Source organism: Rhinolophus sinicus, linkage group LG09 (genome assembly GCF_036562045.2).
Source record: "Rhinolophus sinicus isolate RSC01 linkage group LG09, ASM3656204v1, whole genome shotgun sequence".
In the NCBI taxonomy this organism is placed as follows: Eukaryota; Metazoa; Chordata; class Mammalia; order Chiroptera; family Rhinolophidae; genus Rhinolophus; species Rhinolophus sinicus.
Genome location: NC_133758.1, coordinates 40,858,889 through 40,877,034, shown reverse-complemented (window position 1 = coordinate 40,877,034; position 18,146 = coordinate 40,858,889). Strand labels below are relative to the sequence as shown.

The following is an 18,146-nucleotide window of genomic DNA, read 5'->3' as shown; positions in this document are numbered from 1 at the left end:
TTATATTACTTTTATAATCAGATTTATTTCAAGATGAATGACTGTCACTAAAATGGTATTTGAAATGAGTAGGGCTGAGTAACCAGATGGAATGCTTCTTGTCCTCAGTATGAATAATTAGACTCTACTCCCCAGTACATACGGTACTCTTTCTTTTTGCCCAGAAGCATTACATAAAATTATCAGTTAATCATTTATATGGAACTGGCACAATAGGAGATGTAGTAATTGCAACCTCGGAACAAATTAGTTTTGCACAGTAACATTAACCCTGACTAACATTGTGACTTAGAAATTCTAATGTCTCTGTAATTGTTGAAATTATTTAAAAAGCCTGATATACATGTTAATAGAGTTATTACATGTGCCTTCTTTTTCACATTATATTTAAGTGAATGAAAAGAATACTCTACAGGAAGAAAATAAAAAGCTTTCTGAACAGCTGCAACAGAAAATTGAGTAAGTATATTTTCGAAATTGCACCAGAAAATTGATATTTCCCCGTAACTTTTCTTTCTTCATTTTACTTAGCTATACAAACTGTAAAGATGTATTAAGAGTTGCAGATTTCATTTAAAAAAATTATAAAGTGTTATGTAATAAAAATAGAAAGAAAATCGTTATATTTTTGTTCATGTTTTTGGTGTGTATATGCATCTCTTAGATTAGTGTGCAAGTTTATAGAGAAAGTATCCGAACATTTTAATTTAAAGCATTTTAATTTTTACAATGATTATTATACACAATACATTATTAAAACACTTATATTTCAAGTAATATTTGAGTTTTGTTACCTCTTCCAGCCCTGTCCCAAAGCTTCATAAAAGCAAACCGAATAAATATTTCCTCCTACACAGTTCTCAGGCCTCAAGAACTTCCTCTCTCTGATCCTCTCCCCGTCCCACCATTTTTCTTAAAGAATAAAAATAACTTTTATCCTGTGTACCAGTTACTCTTCTTTGTATGTTATCTTTGTTATTTCTGATCCTCACTGTGATTCTTCAAGGTAATTTTATTATCTTTCCTTTATGGATGAGGAAACCAAAGCTCACAAAAGTCAGATAACCTGCCATGGTCCCACAGCTAGTAGGTTCTCAGACCATCACTCAGACCTGTATTTTCTGACTTAAAGGCCTCTGTTCTTTTCATTATGAGACAGTGTCTCAAACAAATAATCTATTTTCTGGGTATAGTCTGACTGATGCAGAGCAGAGATACAACTAGTTCTTATTTCCCATGTATATAAAGCTTATATAGTGTTTTTTAAGAATTAGGATTCAGGATAGTCTTAATGGTTTTAAAGGGCTCTTCAGGATTTTGTTGCATTTGAGTAGGCAACAACTTTGGTACAAACTGTGCAGATGTAACATTATTTTGAATAGTTACTGTCTTATGTATAAACACGTCTCACAGATGGAATTAACATCCTTATCATTATACTTTTAGGTAGTAGATATTCAGTAGAATTTTAATATTCTTCCCATGTGATTAGTTCACTGTATATTGGTGGCCAAAGGGAATTTTGAGGGAGGATGATAGATGAAGAAAGAAGGCTAGGGAATCAGACTGAGGTTATCAAACATGTGTATGAGAATGTCAACACTGAACTAATTTTACTCATGCTGTATATTGAAGTGAGGCTAGAACACAGATCCACAGTCTTTTAAATATGATTCCAAAACCCAAAAGGTGTTTTTTTTAAATGTTATTCACAACCTAACTTCACCTCAACTGACAGGATGCTATTTATGATCCTTATTTATCCCACCACATTCCTATGCTTTGCTTTGAAAATATCAATGTGCTTGACTACAGGATGCCTCAGGCTCCCCTGGATGTGTTAGGTAATAATCTGTATATGCTCTGTATTACCCTTCATGTAAAAAAAAAAATGTGAACTCTGAATCACATTTGTTTCCAAAGACTGCAGATAAGTGATTGTTGACTTATATTAATTTATGTTATGTGAAGTAATTTAGCACAGGTAGCTTACAGTGTTTTGAACACTTTAGGCTTGATATTTATGAAACCAAGGTGTATAAATATATTAAAACTAGATAATGTCATGTGCTTGGTAGAAATACTAATTCGAATTAATCATAATTAGTTGTTTTTTTTTAGTGTTCTCAAATTCATATTTTTCCTGTTGAAGCTGATTGATATTTTAGAAAAGATGAAGTTTGAAATTACAGTAAAGATTAATCATGTAGATGAGCTCAGGGCAAGTATGTTTTATTTAGGGCGTGCCTTAGAACAGTGTAGGAGATAATCTATTGTGTCTTTAAGTTCTGTTCTGAAATTCAAGATAGTTATTCTCATAATTCAACTTCTGTGGCTTGCTCTCCTCAAACAAATTTCCTTTTGTTTGGCAGTTTAAAAAAAACAGCAAGTATTACCTCGTAAAGGCACCCTACTTTCTTCTGACTACGTAAGCCACTCTAACATAATGTTAGTGCCTCAATTCTGCTGAATTTTAGGGTAAAAAATACTATTTAGCTTGTACTTCATGTGAAATACAGTAATTCTAACTCATCTAAGCTGGTTTTGATGTTACAGATGCCTTATGTGGTAGGACAGCTGTTTCGTGATAGTGACACTATAATGAGAAATTATTCAGTAACAAAATGCTGTTATAAAGTTTATATATCTATATATTCGACTCTACCAATCACAAAAAGCAAAGCAAATAAATAAGGTAGGCATTGAGGTCATGACTCTTTTCGTTTGAGGAAATGGATGTGCTAGTTTAGTGAAAGTCAAAGGATATACTTAAGTCTATACACTTAAGGACTGCAGGATTCATTTCATTCAGTGCTCTCTTCTAGATCGAGTTCCTTGTATGGCTTCTTTAATAGAAAGCATTGTTTGAACACCTCTGGTACAAGCCTGTTTAATTTTAGCGAGATGAAATTATTACAAAGTTTTTTGTAAGTTTGTAGAGAAATCACTCTAACTCACAAGTTATATTTGTTGATTCTGATTTTGCCCTCTGGGACCATCTGGAACAAGTTTACCCCCTCTTTTACTTGGTGTTCCTTTGTGTGCATGCAGATAGCTATCATGGCCCTCCTGAGTCATCTTTAGAATAAATATCCTCTGTTCATTAACTGTTCCTCATGTGGTATTACTTCAAGACTCTTCAAAATACCATTTCTCTTTAATGTTTTAGTTTTGTCAATGTGTTAATGAACTCAATATTCCACATAGCTTCATCAATAGAGTAATGCTGCCTTCTCCATTTTTCTGTATCCTTTTTGCTTATATTAATGTCAAAACATACATATATTACTGGTGATTCTTTCTTGGGTTTACTACCTATCCTCTATGTAGATTTGTTTTAGATATAAATAAATAAATTCAGAGTCATGATTTAATCATGTTTTTCAGCCTTACTCCTTCATTTTAAGATAATAGCACTGTTGAGAAATGCCTATTTTCTGAGTATTTAATTACATCTTTATATAATTTTTCCTTTTCACAACTTACCTACAAAAATGAAGTAGGAAAGTATATAGTACCATATGAACTTTACATGTAACAGGCTCAGCAAGGTTAAATAACTTACCCAATGTAATTAGGAAGTGTCAGACCCAGGATTTGAACCCAGGTACCTCACTTGAGAGTTTGTATAGGCGTTCTGTAGTTTTCTGCTAAAAGAGCCACAGAAGTTGACCTATTTATTACACGGTATCACTATGTAGATGGCAAGGCCTGAATTCTTTCTCTTCTGACTCAGTTCAATGATGCTTATATCTCACATTTATCCTTTTTTGTATCGTTTTATTAGGTTTGGCCCATTATTCCAACTTCTGGGGGTCTTTTCATATGTTAATTTTATTTCCTGCTATGTAGTAGGTTAGCTTTTATTCTCGGCTTTGTGTCTTCCACTAATTTGATGAATATTCCATCAGTGCCCTGCATCAAAAATCATTAATAAAATGTTCAACAAAACCTGCCTGAGGATGGAGCCTTGAGGCATGCTACTACAGATTTCCTTTATTAATGATAATTCTTTATAGGATATTGTTTAGTCAGTTAGGAATCTGTTAATACTGAGTTTATATTTCTTTTTGTTTACAATGAGAAGATATCAAGAGAATCATTATCAGATGCCTTCCTGAGTGCCAGCTGTAGAATAAACGAACAGCTCCTTTCATAGCGCTAATTTTTAAAATTAGTCTTGTTTGAATTACTCATATGATAAGCTTATACTGGTTTTAAGAGCTGAGGGTATCAAAGTCACTGGTTTGTATTTTAGGGAATCCTTTCTTCCCTTTTTTGAAAATCAAAATACCTAAGTGAACTTGATGGCTATAATTGCTTCAATTAAGTTTAAATTATGTTTTAACTGGAAATACAGAAGTACTTTAGAGGAGAAAAATTGAATTTTAAAAACTTTTTTACAGTCTTTATGAAGAGAGACCCTGTATAGATCAACTCTTTTGACAGGAATTTAAGGGGGGGGACTACAGATAAAGTAGACAACCAAAAAAAAAAAATTCTCAAGCCGTTAGGAGGAAAAGTAAGAGGAGAAAGATGACCAATGTGCATAGTTAATTTAACCAAAAGCTGTGGTGTGAATTTATCTTTCCTCAGCAAATCAGAGCGAGACCTAAGGCTTTCAAGAAGAAACTTGGTTAACACATGGAAGTTGTTTTGTTTTGTTTTACATTCTTTTTTTTTTTAATGACGAAGGACAAAGGAGGACAAAGCCAGCACCTGTTTACTTAGTTTGGACACATCTAGTTAGAGCTAGTTTTTGATCGTTTTTTTCTTTCTTTTGTGTGATCCCAGCTACTTCCAGATCGGCTCTGCCAGGAAATCAATTTCTTCTCATGACTCATTCATGTTTCAGGTTGAATTTTTATGACTAATAGGCAGGTAGGCTGTGATGTGATTAGTTAAAGTGAGGTCAGATAGATTTCACACTCCATTAATTTATAAGCCTTTCTCATATGACTAGCTTACTCTGTTTTTCCAGAATAAGGCAGTAGAATTTGTAAGGAAAGATTAAAAATAAGATATTAGCTCTAAAGATTTTCAATATAGAATATAGAATTATAGACCACAGTAATGTTGATATTATCCAGGAAATTAAGATATAAATCAGTGTTGGGAAAAATTTATCTTCTAGTTTTGTGAAAATCTCTGTTGGTTGTAGTTGATAAAATTCTCATATTATTGTTTGTTTGGAAATAGTATTACAGATTGATAATGAGTATAATAGAACAGACTTGTTTTGTCACGTAAAGCCTAAATTCCTGACAGACCGGTAAGAATTGTTTGGCAGATAAAGTCAGTAATGTTTGACATGGGAAAGTCAATTGAGTTAAAATTAATTAACTTTACTCAATAACCACAATTTAATCCATACCCAGTGTTTAGGCACCACTGGTCCTGAATTGAGTTGAACGTATATGTAGATCAGAACAAGTTTATTTTTCTGGTGGAATCTGAGAATCTCTCATATTCGTTCATTCAATCATTCTTTCATTCATTCATTCAGGAAATATTTATTGAGCACCTACTATGTGCCTAATCTTGTGGACACATATCTCGGTAAACCAAAGATCCTTATGCTCTCAGAGTTTACATTCTGGCAGGTGAGCAATAGCTAAGTCAATTATATACTAGTATGTTAGAAAGCAGTATTTGCTATGGATAAAGCAAGTAGAATGGCATAACCAGGAACCAGGAGTACTAGGGTGTAGGAAGAGAGTTGCAATTTTAGTGTATTCAAGGTAGGCCTTGATGAGAAAGTAAAACTGCAGCAAAGACTTGAAGTAGATGAGGTAATTAGCCATGTGACATACCGTGTTTCCACAAAAATAAGACCTACCCCCAAAATAAGCCTCAGTTAAGATCATCAGCCAGACAGACGTATTTAGTACGTTATGACGATGTTCCAGAAGAAGATGACATGACTGTATTTGAACAAATGTAGATTGTTGTATGTGAAAAAATAAGACATCCCCTGAAAATACGCCCTAATGCGTCTTTTGGAGCAAAAATTAATATATGACCCGATTTTATTTTCAGGGAAATACGGTATAAGACCCGGTCTTATTTTCGGGTAAACACGGTATGCCTGGTGTGTTTGAGGAAACCTGAGAAAGTGAGGGTGGCTGGCATGGAGTATGATAGGAAAAGAGGTCAGGGAGGATATAAGGGAAGGGAACCGTAAGATCATGTAGGACCTTGTAGATCATTAAAAGGAAATGGCTTGTGTGTTCTGTGAAATGGGGAGATGTGGCAGGTTCTAATCAGAGAAGTGATACAATGTGACTTAAGTTTTAATAGGATTGTTCTGACTGATGTGTTGAGAGTAGACTGTACGGGGGCTTGGATAGAAGCAGTGGCAGAAACTAGAAGGTTGAATCCTACTTGTAGTCTGTCGTTAGTCTCATGGTTTACACTAAGGATAACACATGGAGTGGTTAACAGTATTGTGCTGGCTGTCTGCCGGGATTTAGATCCTGGTTCTGTGATTTACTATTTTAGTAAATGACAACTTCTGTAGCTTCATTTTCTCATTTCTACAATGAGAGTATTCGTAATAGCTCATACAATTATTATAATTAAACTGATACATGTAGCACTTTGAACAGTGCCTGGCAGTGTAAACCTACAAGAATGTTGGTAATTATCAGTGTTAGTATTATTTTTACCCTGTTTTTGTCCTTTGCAAAGTTATGTTGGTTCTTCTACCACAGTGTTTACCATTGGTCCTGTCCTTTCCATAGCTATTTTTAACATCCTGGTTCAGACCCACAGCAGCTTTTGCCTGGACTATCACAGCCACTGCCTAATTGATTTCCTTGCCCCTTTCTTTCTGTCCCAGTCAATCTTAAACACTACTGGTAGGTTGTCATGTTACTTCCGGGCTCTAATTCCTTTATTCCTTTCTTCTTGCTTTCTAACATATGCGCACAGTTAATCAAGCCTCTTCTTTGTGTAGTTCCAGCACAGGTACACAGACTGTGTGGATCCTCTGCTGACTTTCTCTGCCATCTGAAATTTTTAAAATTTCACTTCAGGTGCCAGTAACTACACTTTGTACTTCACTTCTCACAATAATATTCCCCACTCTAATCATTTGAGTATTTCTGTAATCTTTAGATTTTGAACATTATTTGCAAGGAATTACATCTGTTATAGTTTCATACCCGTATTTTGCTCTAGCTCCATAGCATATGGTAAATATTTTAGTAGATATTTATTAAATTAATTTTCTTTCAATTGTCATTACTTTCCTCTAGGAATGATCAACAGCATCAAGCAGCTGAGCTTGAATGTGAGGAAAATGTTATTCCAGATTCACCAATAACAGGCTTTTCATTTCCTGGCATTAATCGGTTGCGAAGAAAGGAGAACCTCCATGTCCGATATGTAGAACAAACACTTACTAAACCAGAGCACTCTGTTTGTACAAATGGTAAGGATTAGAGTTGTACTTTAGTTATTTGGTTTTGCAAAAATAGTATTCATCTGTTGTTTTTATGTTACTCAATCTAGTGGACGGTCATTGTTCAGGTAACTTACGTTAGAATTGTAAATTTAACTTCAATTAGTGAAGTGACTGGGCATGCACTTTCTGCTTGTATTATATAAAGACATGCGTTGCTTGCTCTTCTGAATATGTAAATGCATGTAGTAAATAGTTGCCTTTTTTCTTTTTCTTTAAAAAATATTCTTCTGTGAATATACATGAGTGGGATAAAAGGAAGGAGAAAAGGAACTTAACATTAATTTCTGCCTACTGTTTGCCAGGTATTATGCTGAGTGATTTAAATATACCAGTATATTTTAACTCTCATGACAGGCTTGCAAGGTAGCTATTAGCACCTATGTTTTAAAGGAAAAGATGCTCTTTAGAAGGGTTAAATAACTCACTCAGGGTGACCTTTCAAGTAAGTAAATGAGTCCGAATTATAATGTAGATCTTCCTGGCTCTAAACTTTTGTATTTTCCAGGTTTTGCCCACAGCTATTCCCACTATTGGAGCTGTCTTTAACTGGCTTTTTTTATTTGTTATAATTTGTAGCAATTGGTGGTAATCAAGAAGTGACTTTATAATGTATCTACTTTGTGCCTGATCAGTAGCATATTTCTAATTCCAGGCCAGTTACCGTTTCTGTTAAATGCTTTGGAACTACCTTTTCAATGTAGTCGTGAAATTTATCATGTGACGTGATACAATGATTATGCCTTTCAATATTGATCTAAAGTAAATGGTAAAGACTAATTTTTAACCTAAATTATTTGTGACAAGGAAAACATTTGGGGGTGAAGGGGTGTACTTAGTCCTAGAGATATTTTTATAATGCAAAAAAATTGTTAACAGCTATGCCTTTGAAAATATAAGTAGATCTTATTCTTTGATATTGGAAAGCTGGCTTAATATTCCTCATTTTATATGCGTTTGTATCACCATCTAGTGGAAAACAAAAGAACTGTTAAAATCTTACACATACTTAGGAGCTAAAGTTAAATGTAAGATCATAGCTCTAGAGTGAATATTCATTGGCCTTTTCATCTGCTGTCAGATAGGACATGAATCACTGTAGATAAGCATCTGCATAATTTAGATCATATTTAAATCCATGTATAAGAATATTCAGAAAAACAAATTACAGCAGTTTTCTTTATTACCGGTACAAAGTCTTCTTTTGTATCTATTATAAATACTTCTGGTTTATTTCTTCATTGTTTGAAAATAACATATAACTATTTAAAAACTTAATTTGTCTGTTTTAATCTTGTTCTGATAATTTTTACTTGGAATCTGAAATTTTGGTTTAAAATACAAGACAACTTTTGAGCCATGCAAATTATTTTAAAACTGACTTAATGACTGTTTAATTCTTTTCTCTTTCTAACTACCATTGCTCATTTATTTTAAAGTTCATAGTGCTTTTTTAGTACTGCTTTCAGGTTATTATTAGTAAAAGTCTGTTTCCCTTTACTTAGTCCTTTTGTTGTTTGTTTTCTTTGAATTAATTCTGGTAAAGCATGTTTCAGGATTTCCTTCCCAAAAAATGAAAACTAAAACAAAGATTGTGGAGATATATGATGCAGCGTTCATTTTAAATTAACCTACTGATTTGCAACAAATACACAGGGGAAAGATACATTAAAATATTACAACTCCCAGAGACTTAGGTTAGAAGATGCTTCTGTTCTAGGTCTCTCTTCTACTGTCTTAACTTCTTCCAGCTTTGTTTCTTAGTGAAAATGTAGGAATGAACTTTTTATTAGAATATGAAAATTATATCAGTAAAATAGCACTTCTGATGCATTGAAAGACAAGTTTGTATTGGCTTGTCAAAATAGTAGTTTGATAATATTTTTTATCGTGATTGTTTATTGGTAATCTCTCCTTTTTCCCCCTTAGAATTGAAAAGAGTTTCAAAATCTTCAACTCATCCACAACATAAGCCTAATGAAAATGAAATTCTAGTGGCTGACACTTGTGATCAAAGTCAATCTCCAATGGCTAGTAAGCAAGATATTGAGATTACTTTATAAGTTTACAGTTTATGGGTATTGATGGGCAAGAGTGGCCAATGGTCTGAATTACATGATATTTTAAAGTATTTTTTGTTAATTTTGTTTGTATTACTAGTTGCTTAGCAATCTTTTTCACATTGAAAAATAATGTTATTCTATTATTCATATTAATATACCTATCCATATTAATACAAATTGCTAATAACTATAAGTAAACAGGGCTTTACTCTGGTTTACTCACTGATTCAACCAGTATTGTAGTGTTTACTGTATACTAACCACTGAACAAAATAAGCCCTGAACCTCATAGAGCTTACAGCCTCATGGGGGGAGAAAGGAAATAAATATGTTAGGTGGAGGAAGCAAGTACTCTGAAGAAAAATAAAGCAGGGTAAGAAGAGATGTTAGAAACCCTCATTTTAAAAATGACATTTGTGCAGAGACTGAGGGACATGTAGCCTGCTGGGGGCAGGGCCGCTGGGGGCAGGGCCTCCGGTCACAGCAGTCAGCCAGCACAAAGGCCATAAGGGGTTGCTGTCTGGCTGTTTGACCTTGAGGATGCCTGTGTGTCTGGGCAGAGTGAGCGAAGGGCGTTGGTTTAGCAGAGTTGCTGTTTACCGAGAAGGAGACTGTGAGCAGCAGGTTTGTAGGCTGGGGGTGGCCATAAATCAGGAGCTAGCTTTTTAAGAGTATTCTGTAAGATGCTTGATAGACATTCAGTAAAGATTTTGGATGGGTAGGTGGATGTGCTTTTGGAGAAGTCTAGGATCGAGGAATGGAAGTTGTCAGCATGTAGGTGGTATCTAAGCCATTAGACTGGATGAGATTACCAAGCAAGTGACTGTAGGTGGAGAAGTCCCCGTACTTAGACCCGGGGCACTCCATTGTGTAAAATAGTAATTCTCAACTTTTTTTCATTGTCACCCCACCCTAGCCTTTGTAGATATTTTTTTCCTCTAGTCACTTCTACCTTGGAGTTTTAATACTGCAGCTATACTGTATGAGTGTATATATGTCTGTGCCTTACACATAAAAAGAGATTTTTTTAAATCTCTCAAGAACCATTTTTTGGATGTGATATCACAACTGTAGAAGTGGTGGTTTAGAGATTGTTAAAATAAGGAGGAATCAACCAAGTAGCCAGTGAAGGAGCTGCCAGTAAGATAGGAAAGCTAAGATAACATGGTATCCTTTAAATCAAGTGGAGAGAAGAGAGGGTTTAGCCCTGGCAAACAGGCTCATAGGTCAAGGAAGATGAAACTGAGGACTGACCATCAGGTTTAACTGCAGGGAGATCACAGAGCGTTAAACTCATCACGTGACCTGTTGAGAATGTACGAGTGATCAACCAGACGACTATTTCATGTTCAAGAGAAACTAGGATCAGAGAAAGTGGAGAGAGCACTTCTAAACATGTCCCTCAATACATGGGATATTATATAGCACATTCAGCATATTTTTATGTTATTAGAATTACCAAGTAAAGGGAGAAAACTGGAGTGCTTCTCAGCACTCTGGAGCCCCTTCTCTTCTGCTGCTGCTAGGACTTTACTCCATTAGTTGTCCTCTTTTCCTATATCTCCAGCTTCTCTGTAGGTTCTTTCCTTTCAACATGAATATATGTTATCTTTCATTTTTTTAAAATAATACTTCTTAATTTTCTCCACCCTTACCTACAGCTTCTCTTCAGAGCTGAGAAAGTGATCTATGTTCAATATCTCTTCTCCTCAACTCACATTCACGCCAGTTGAATTCATTATAGTATGGATTCCACTCCCCCCTCCTATCCCCAAAGAGGATGGGGGAGAGGTACAGGGGAAGAGAGATGGGCGTGGTGGGGGGGTGAATATTCTCACACTCTCTTCTCTAACTCATTAGATTGGAACTGCTTTGGCAAAAGTTATTAGTGATCTCCTGTTGTTAAATGTAATGACTACTTCCCAGTCCTTATCTTACTTGACCTTTCTGTGACATTTGGCATTATTGAGCAAGTTCTGTCTTCTTGAAGTGGTGCCACTTTCCTGCTTCTCTTACTTCTTATTGTTCTTTTTTCCCTTTTCCTTTATTGGCTATTCTTTCTCTATCTTTTAACTGTTACTGTCCTGGATATGTATGGATTTTGGCCTATTCTTGTCTCACTTCTTATCTCTTTTTGGAGGAATATCACTTAGAGATAGTATATGAGAATAAATCCCAAATCTATATCTCTGTCCAAGATTTTTCTCCTGAATTCCAAACCAGTGTATCTGTGTACCATTAAGCATTTCTACCTGGATATCCTTCAACTACAGTATGTCCAAAATTGAAATTTTCCTGTCAGACCTACTCCCCTCAACCTTTTATTTACAATCTCGGTGAATGACAATCTACATACCGTGTTTCCCCTAAAATAAGACCTAGTCAGACAATCAGCTTTAATGTGGCTTTTGGAGCAAAAATTAATATAATACCCAGTCTTATTTTACTATACTATAAGACTGGGTCTTACATAGTATAATATAATGTAAGACCAGGTCTTATATAAGACCAGGTATAATATAATATAATACTGAGTCTTATTAATTTTTGCTCCAAAAGACGCATTAGATCTGATTGTCCAGCTAGGTCTTGTTTTCGGGGAAACACGGTACCTCTCTGAGTTACCTAAATCAAAAACCTTTGAGTTATCCTAGCCTCCTGTTTCTTCATCTCATATATGTAAACAGTCTTCAAGTCTTATTGATCCCTCCTCCTACATATCTGTCCTACAAATTCTTCTGCACCCCCACTGTACTAGTTTAGGCCATCAGCATCCCTCATCAGACTATTGTAGTAATCTAATTAGTCTTCCTGCCTACTAGTGACTGCTTCTTGCTCTGTTAGCCTATCATGGCTAGAATTACTCTTTAAACCCAAATATTTCATCTATCCTACATTAAAAACCCTTGGATAGCTCTTCATTGCCTACGGGATAAATTTTAAACTCTTTAGCGTCTGGGCTCATGTCCTACTACTACTATTACTAGTGCATCTTTTGCACTTCTATTTCCAGCAGTTGAACCACACATAATTTTGTTGCACATATGGACCATTACACATACCTAGTTAACCTGTCAAATTCCTCTTCTCTCAAGGGTCAGCTTAGGCATCACTTGGTGTAGCTTTCCTTCATTTTCCAAGGCAAATTTAGAAGTCCTTCTTCTATGTTTAAGTCACCCCTTTTTTATGTACCTTTATTCTAATGTTTATCACATTTTATTGCATTTCTCTTTTTACCTTTCTATTTTAACTAGAGCTATAAGCTCCTTGAGGACAGGAATCTTTTCATGATGTGAACTGTGCCTGGGGGTGCAGAAGAATGTGTATGACAGATATGTAGGAGGTGGAATTAATAAGGCATAATGCCTGTGTGCTCCATAAATACTTGCTGAGTTAGTGGAACTCTATGTGCATAAAACTTTATACAATATTTGAACGTAAGTGATTTCTGTATAAATATGTGATAACTTAAAACTTCAAAATTATGCAGTGCTGTAAATCTCTCCCACAAAATATGTTTTCATGAAAGGTACTATAAATGTGGTTTGATAGCCATACTATATCTTAGATCATAGTAAATCCATTATAAATATATATGGTTTTTTCAGTGGCAATAATAAGAATAATCTAGCTATTGCATTCATCTCATTTAGGATAAATAGAAAACTTAGCTGAAAAGGTTTGACAAGTGTAGACAATAGATATCTGTAACTTACTGCCTTGTATAGTAGATATTTTGGGCTTTTTTGCACAGAATTTAAAAAATTGTCCAGTGCCATCTTGTTCAGTGGTTCTTTGAGCCTTTTACTCCTTTTTTGTATTATTTTTGTACATCAAGTTTCAACAATTATATAATTGGTTTTTATTTTTCTTACTTAGAAACACGTGGAACAAGAAGTTATCCCACTGATAAGTCATCTTTTAATTTAGCTACAATTGTTGCCGAAACGCTCGGACTTAGCGTGCCAGAAGAATCGGTAAGTAGTTGTTTAGTTTGGTGATAATATGAATTAATGGTGTCCTTTTCGGTCAGTTTTTAGAGAATTGAGCAAGAGAAAAACTATTCTTTCTGAAAGATCATTAGTTAAAAGTCTAGGACAAAATTGATGTGGCTAGAAAGGCCCATTTATATTTTCCACCCCAGACAGTCCCACAAATCTAGTCTTTAGAATTCTTGGGATGTAAGTTGTTGGTTGAGTCAAAATTTAGAGAAGTGATAATGGCATAGAGGATTTAGCCAACTCTCTTCCTCGCCCCCTCTCGTTTCCTATTCTTACTCTGTTTCATCTAAGAGAAGACTTAAACCTTTAGGTTGATTTCAGAATTTATTGGATCTTTTCATCATCCTTTAACCTGTGGTTGGATTTGAAAACCAGGCTGCATTCTTGAGATTACTATGTGCACTTAGTTCTTTGTCCTAAGAAGTGCCTATCCAAATAGGCCGAGGGTTTGGGTCAGTAAATGATCCCTTGATTTTTTCATTATTTTAGTACTTCCTTGCATCAGTCACATTTACTTTTTTTCTTAATTAACCCCTAAAAAACGAAAACTTGAATTCTTCAATCTTAAGGAAGTTTCACTTTGATACAACTTTAAAATAGCATTCCGTTGCTTTAGTTAATAAATGTATATGGGCTCTTAAATTGTCTTGCTGTTGAATTTGTAAAAATTGAATAGTACTTTTCATTATATTTGGATTTTTTTGTTCTTTCTAGTTTTAAATCCATATTCAAGTGATAGTGGGTAGTTTTTAGCCTTTGAGCTTTAAATGTGTTTTAACGGTTTCTAACTCCCTCTTACCCATAAGCTTGGCGGGTCAGTAGTTTAGACACCAAATATGTTAAGATTGCTGATCTCTAAAAACTTGCTGCTCAAATGTGATGCACAGGCCAACAGCATTTGCATCATCTTGAGGTTTTTTAGAGATACAGAATCTCAGATACCACCCCAGGCCTACTGAAAGACAACTTGCACTTTAACAAGATCCCCAGTTGACTGAATGTGTGTTAAATTTTGAGGACCACTACTCTTTAAAGGATCCCTTTCAGTTCATCTCCTGTCAGTATAAAGAATCATCTCTGTTCCCTTCACCTCATTTTAATGTGTTTTTTTTTGGAATTGGAGTTTAATATACCTGTAATAGGATGTACTTACCAAAAGTAGTAAAATATTAATGCTTTTCTCTCTTTAAACTTAAAATATGTTTCATATTTTTTATTGTGGTGAAATGCACATAACATAAAATTAACCATTTTAAAGTGTACAATTCGATGGCATTTAGTATGTTCACAATATATGTAACTACCACGTTTATCTAGTTCGAAAGCATTTTCATCATACTGAAAGAAAACCCCGTACCTATTAAACATTCAATCCTTATTCCCCAATACCTGCAGCCCTGGCACCACCAATCTGCTTTCTGTCCTTATGGGTTTACCTATTATGGATAATTCATATAAATTGAATCATACATTATGTGGCATTTGAGTCTGGCTTCTTTCATTTATCCTATTTTTCAGGTTTATTCATATCGTAGCATTTATCAGTATTTCATTCCTTTTTAAGGAAGAAAAATCTTCCATTGTATTTATATACTTTATATTTTACTATTGAAGGAATCTCAAGGTCCCATGAGCCCTCTTGGTGATGAGCTCTACCCCTGTCTGGAAGGAGATCACAAGAAACAACCTTTTGAGGAATCTACAAGAAATAATGAAGATAGTTTAAGGTACTTTGCGGCACTTAGGTAAAAATTTATAAGCTATTGGTGAAATCCCATTACCGTGAGTTCCATATAATTAAACTTTTTCTCTCGGTCCATATATAGTTTGTATTAATTTTTATTTAAAAAAATATCTTCTCCATTTTATGACTAATTGAGGGCTTTTTGCATTACTGGAGAGAACAGTACCTGCTCTCTATTTTTAGATTCTTTCTGTACTTCCATTACACAGTACCTAAGAGATCCCCCTCTTGTTGCTCTGCCCCTTTAAAGAACCAGTCATCCCTTCTTGGTTTGTATTTCCAAAAACTGGATGTTTTACAAAATGCATCTGTAAGCTTGGATAAGCTTCCAAGATTGTGTTGCATCTCATTTTTACTAATTTCAGAACATTCATTAGTAATACCTATATTTATGGGGCATTTTTCTTTTAAAAAAGCTTTTAATTTTAGATACATGTATCACATTTAATTTATCATCATAGTAACTCATTAAAGTAGGTTTTATTACCCCCATATTTTATAGTCGACAAAAATGCAGCTCCAGAGAGGTTAAATGTTTAAGGCCACATAGCTATTAAATACTAGGAGGCAGAGCTCTTACCCATCCCATGTCTTCAAACTTAATGCTCTTTTTACTACCACAGATGTCTCCTCTGCTAGAGGCATCCTGAGTCTTAATTTACGTTCAGTTCTGTAGCATAAGAATTATGTTTCTTGGAGTTACTCATGACAAAATTTCATAACAACCTCCCTAGTGGAATTTATTAAGATATTATTTTCTTATATAGTGTATTTAAATTATTTAGGAAAGGTATTTATAGGTAGGAATATCATGGTATTGAGAGATTTGCTGTATCATTTTCCTCTGCTTTTTGTCAGCCAAGTGAAGAGAAACCAGCAACTATATCCTGTTTTAATTGCTGGTTAATTATCTGCCTCTAATACATGGATAAGACCTTACTATAATAATTATGTATTAGCAAACATTTTCTCATTATGCTTGTCTTTTAATTTTTACCGTATTTCTTTAGTCGGAAAAAACATTTTACCACTCTTTATTTTTTTAGATTTTCAGATCCTAATTCAAAGACTCCTCCTCAAGAAGAATTGACTCCTCGGGTATCATCTCCTGTATTTGGAGCTACCTCTAATGTGAAAAATAGTTTGGTTTTGAATACAAGTTTGTCGCCTTCTCTTTTAGAGACTGGGAAAAAAACTCATCTGAAAACAATACCTTTCAGCAGCACTTCTAATTCTAGATCAGAGAAAACTAGATCAAAATCTGAAGATAGTGCCATTTTCACACGTCATAATCTTGGGTCTGAAGTGAACAAGATCATTAGCCAGTCGTCTTCTAATAAGCAGATGCTTATAAATAAAAATATAAGTGAATCTGTAAGTGAACAGGGTAGTATTGATCACATTAAAGATGCGATTACTGATAAAGATAAACATGTGGTGTCCTTGAAATCACTGGGATGCAGAACATCCAAAAGGAAGAAAATTGAGGAAGAAAGTGAAGATGAAGTAAGCTGCCCCCAAGCCTCTTTTGATAAAGAAAATGCTTTTCCTTTTCCACTGGATAGTCATTCTTCTATGAATGGAGACTATGTAATGGATAAACCCCTGGATCTGTCTGATCGATTTTCAGCTATTCAGCGTCAAGACAAAAGCCAAGGGAGTGAGACCTCTAAAATCAGATTTAGGCAAGTGACTCTCTATGAGACCTTGAAGCCCATTCCAAAGGGCTCCTCCTCAAGCCGAAAGGTCTTGAGTGGGAGCTGTGTGCCAACCAAAGATTCCCCAGAGGAGCCCTGTTTGCAGGAGTGTGTCCTCCAGCCCTTGAGTAAATCCTCTCCAGATAATAAAGCACCATTACAGATAAAAGAAGAAAATCCTATCTTTAAAATCCCTCTACGTCCACGTGAAAGTTTGGAGACAGAGAACCTCTTTGATGATGTGAAGGTTTGTGTTAAATGTTCAAGGATTTTGGTTTAAATAGTTGTTTGTAATTTCATCTAGATGCTAATAATTCTTTCTGTTTTAGGGTGCTGGTTCTCATGAGCCAGTAACAATAAAAACCAGGTCAGTCCATGGAGCATGTGAACTTGCATCAGTTCTTCAGTTAAATCCATGCAGAATCGCTAAAACAAAGTCTCTTCAAAACAACCAAGGTATGTACACTATAAATAGTACTTCCACTCTTTACATATACTATCTTGACATATCATCTTAGTACATATAATATATTAATATCTTAAATATATTATTTACATCCTTCGGATGGATTGAATTGTTTGGGAGAAAAAAATATTTTCTTTCTTTTTTTTTTTTTAATTAAAGTTTATCGGGGTGACAATTATTAGTAAAATTACATAGATTTCAGGTGTACAATTCTGTATTACAGCATCTATAAATCCCATCGTGTGTTCACCACCCAGAGTCAGTTCTCCTTCCATCACCATATATTTGATCCCTTTTACCCTCATCTACCACCCCACTCCTCCTCTTACCCTCTGGTAACCACTCAACTATTGTCTGTGTCTATGAGTTTTTGTTTCTCATTTTTTGTCTTGTTCTTTTGTTGTTTTTGGTTCATAAACCACATATCAGTGAACTCATATGGTTCTCTGCTTTTTCTGTCTGACTTATTTCGCTTAGCATTATAATCTCAAGATCCATCCATGTTGTCACAAATGGTCCTATTTCATCTTTTCTTACCGCCGAATAGTATTCCATTGTGTATATATACCACAACTTCTTTATCCATTCATCTATCGAAGGACATTTTGGTTGTTTCCATGTCTTGGCCACCGTAAATAAAGCTGCAATGAACATTGGAGCACACGTGTCTTTATGGATAAAAGTTTTCAGATTTTTGCGGTAGATACCCA

At 34.8% G+C, this 18,146-nt stretch overlaps 1 protein-coding gene across 6 annotated transcripts in view; it reads left to right on the top strand.

The window, feature by feature from the left end:
• RBBP8 (RB binding protein 8, endonuclease) overlaps nucleotides 1-18,146 on the top strand; it is a 94,542-nt gene that overhangs the window by 55,140 nt on the left and 21,256 nt on the right. For all 6 annotated transcript variants that reach the window (XM_074340242.1, XM_019741272.2, XM_074340243.1 and 3 more), the window contains 7 exons: nucleotides 393-459; nucleotides 7,260-7,435; nucleotides 9,395-9,499; nucleotides 13,408-13,505; nucleotides 15,144-15,256; nucleotides 16,320-17,217; nucleotides 17,300-17,426. In XM_074340242.1, the coding sequence (XP_074196343.1) occupies nucleotides 393-459; nucleotides 7,260-7,435; nucleotides 9,395-9,499; nucleotides 13,408-13,505; nucleotides 15,144-15,256; nucleotides 16,320-17,217; nucleotides 17,300-17,426 (1,584 nt within the window). The remainder of the gene's footprint in view (nucleotides 1-392; nucleotides 460-7,259; nucleotides 7,436-9,394; nucleotides 9,500-13,407; nucleotides 13,506-15,143; nucleotides 15,257-16,319; nucleotides 17,218-17,299; nucleotides 17,427-18,146) is intronic.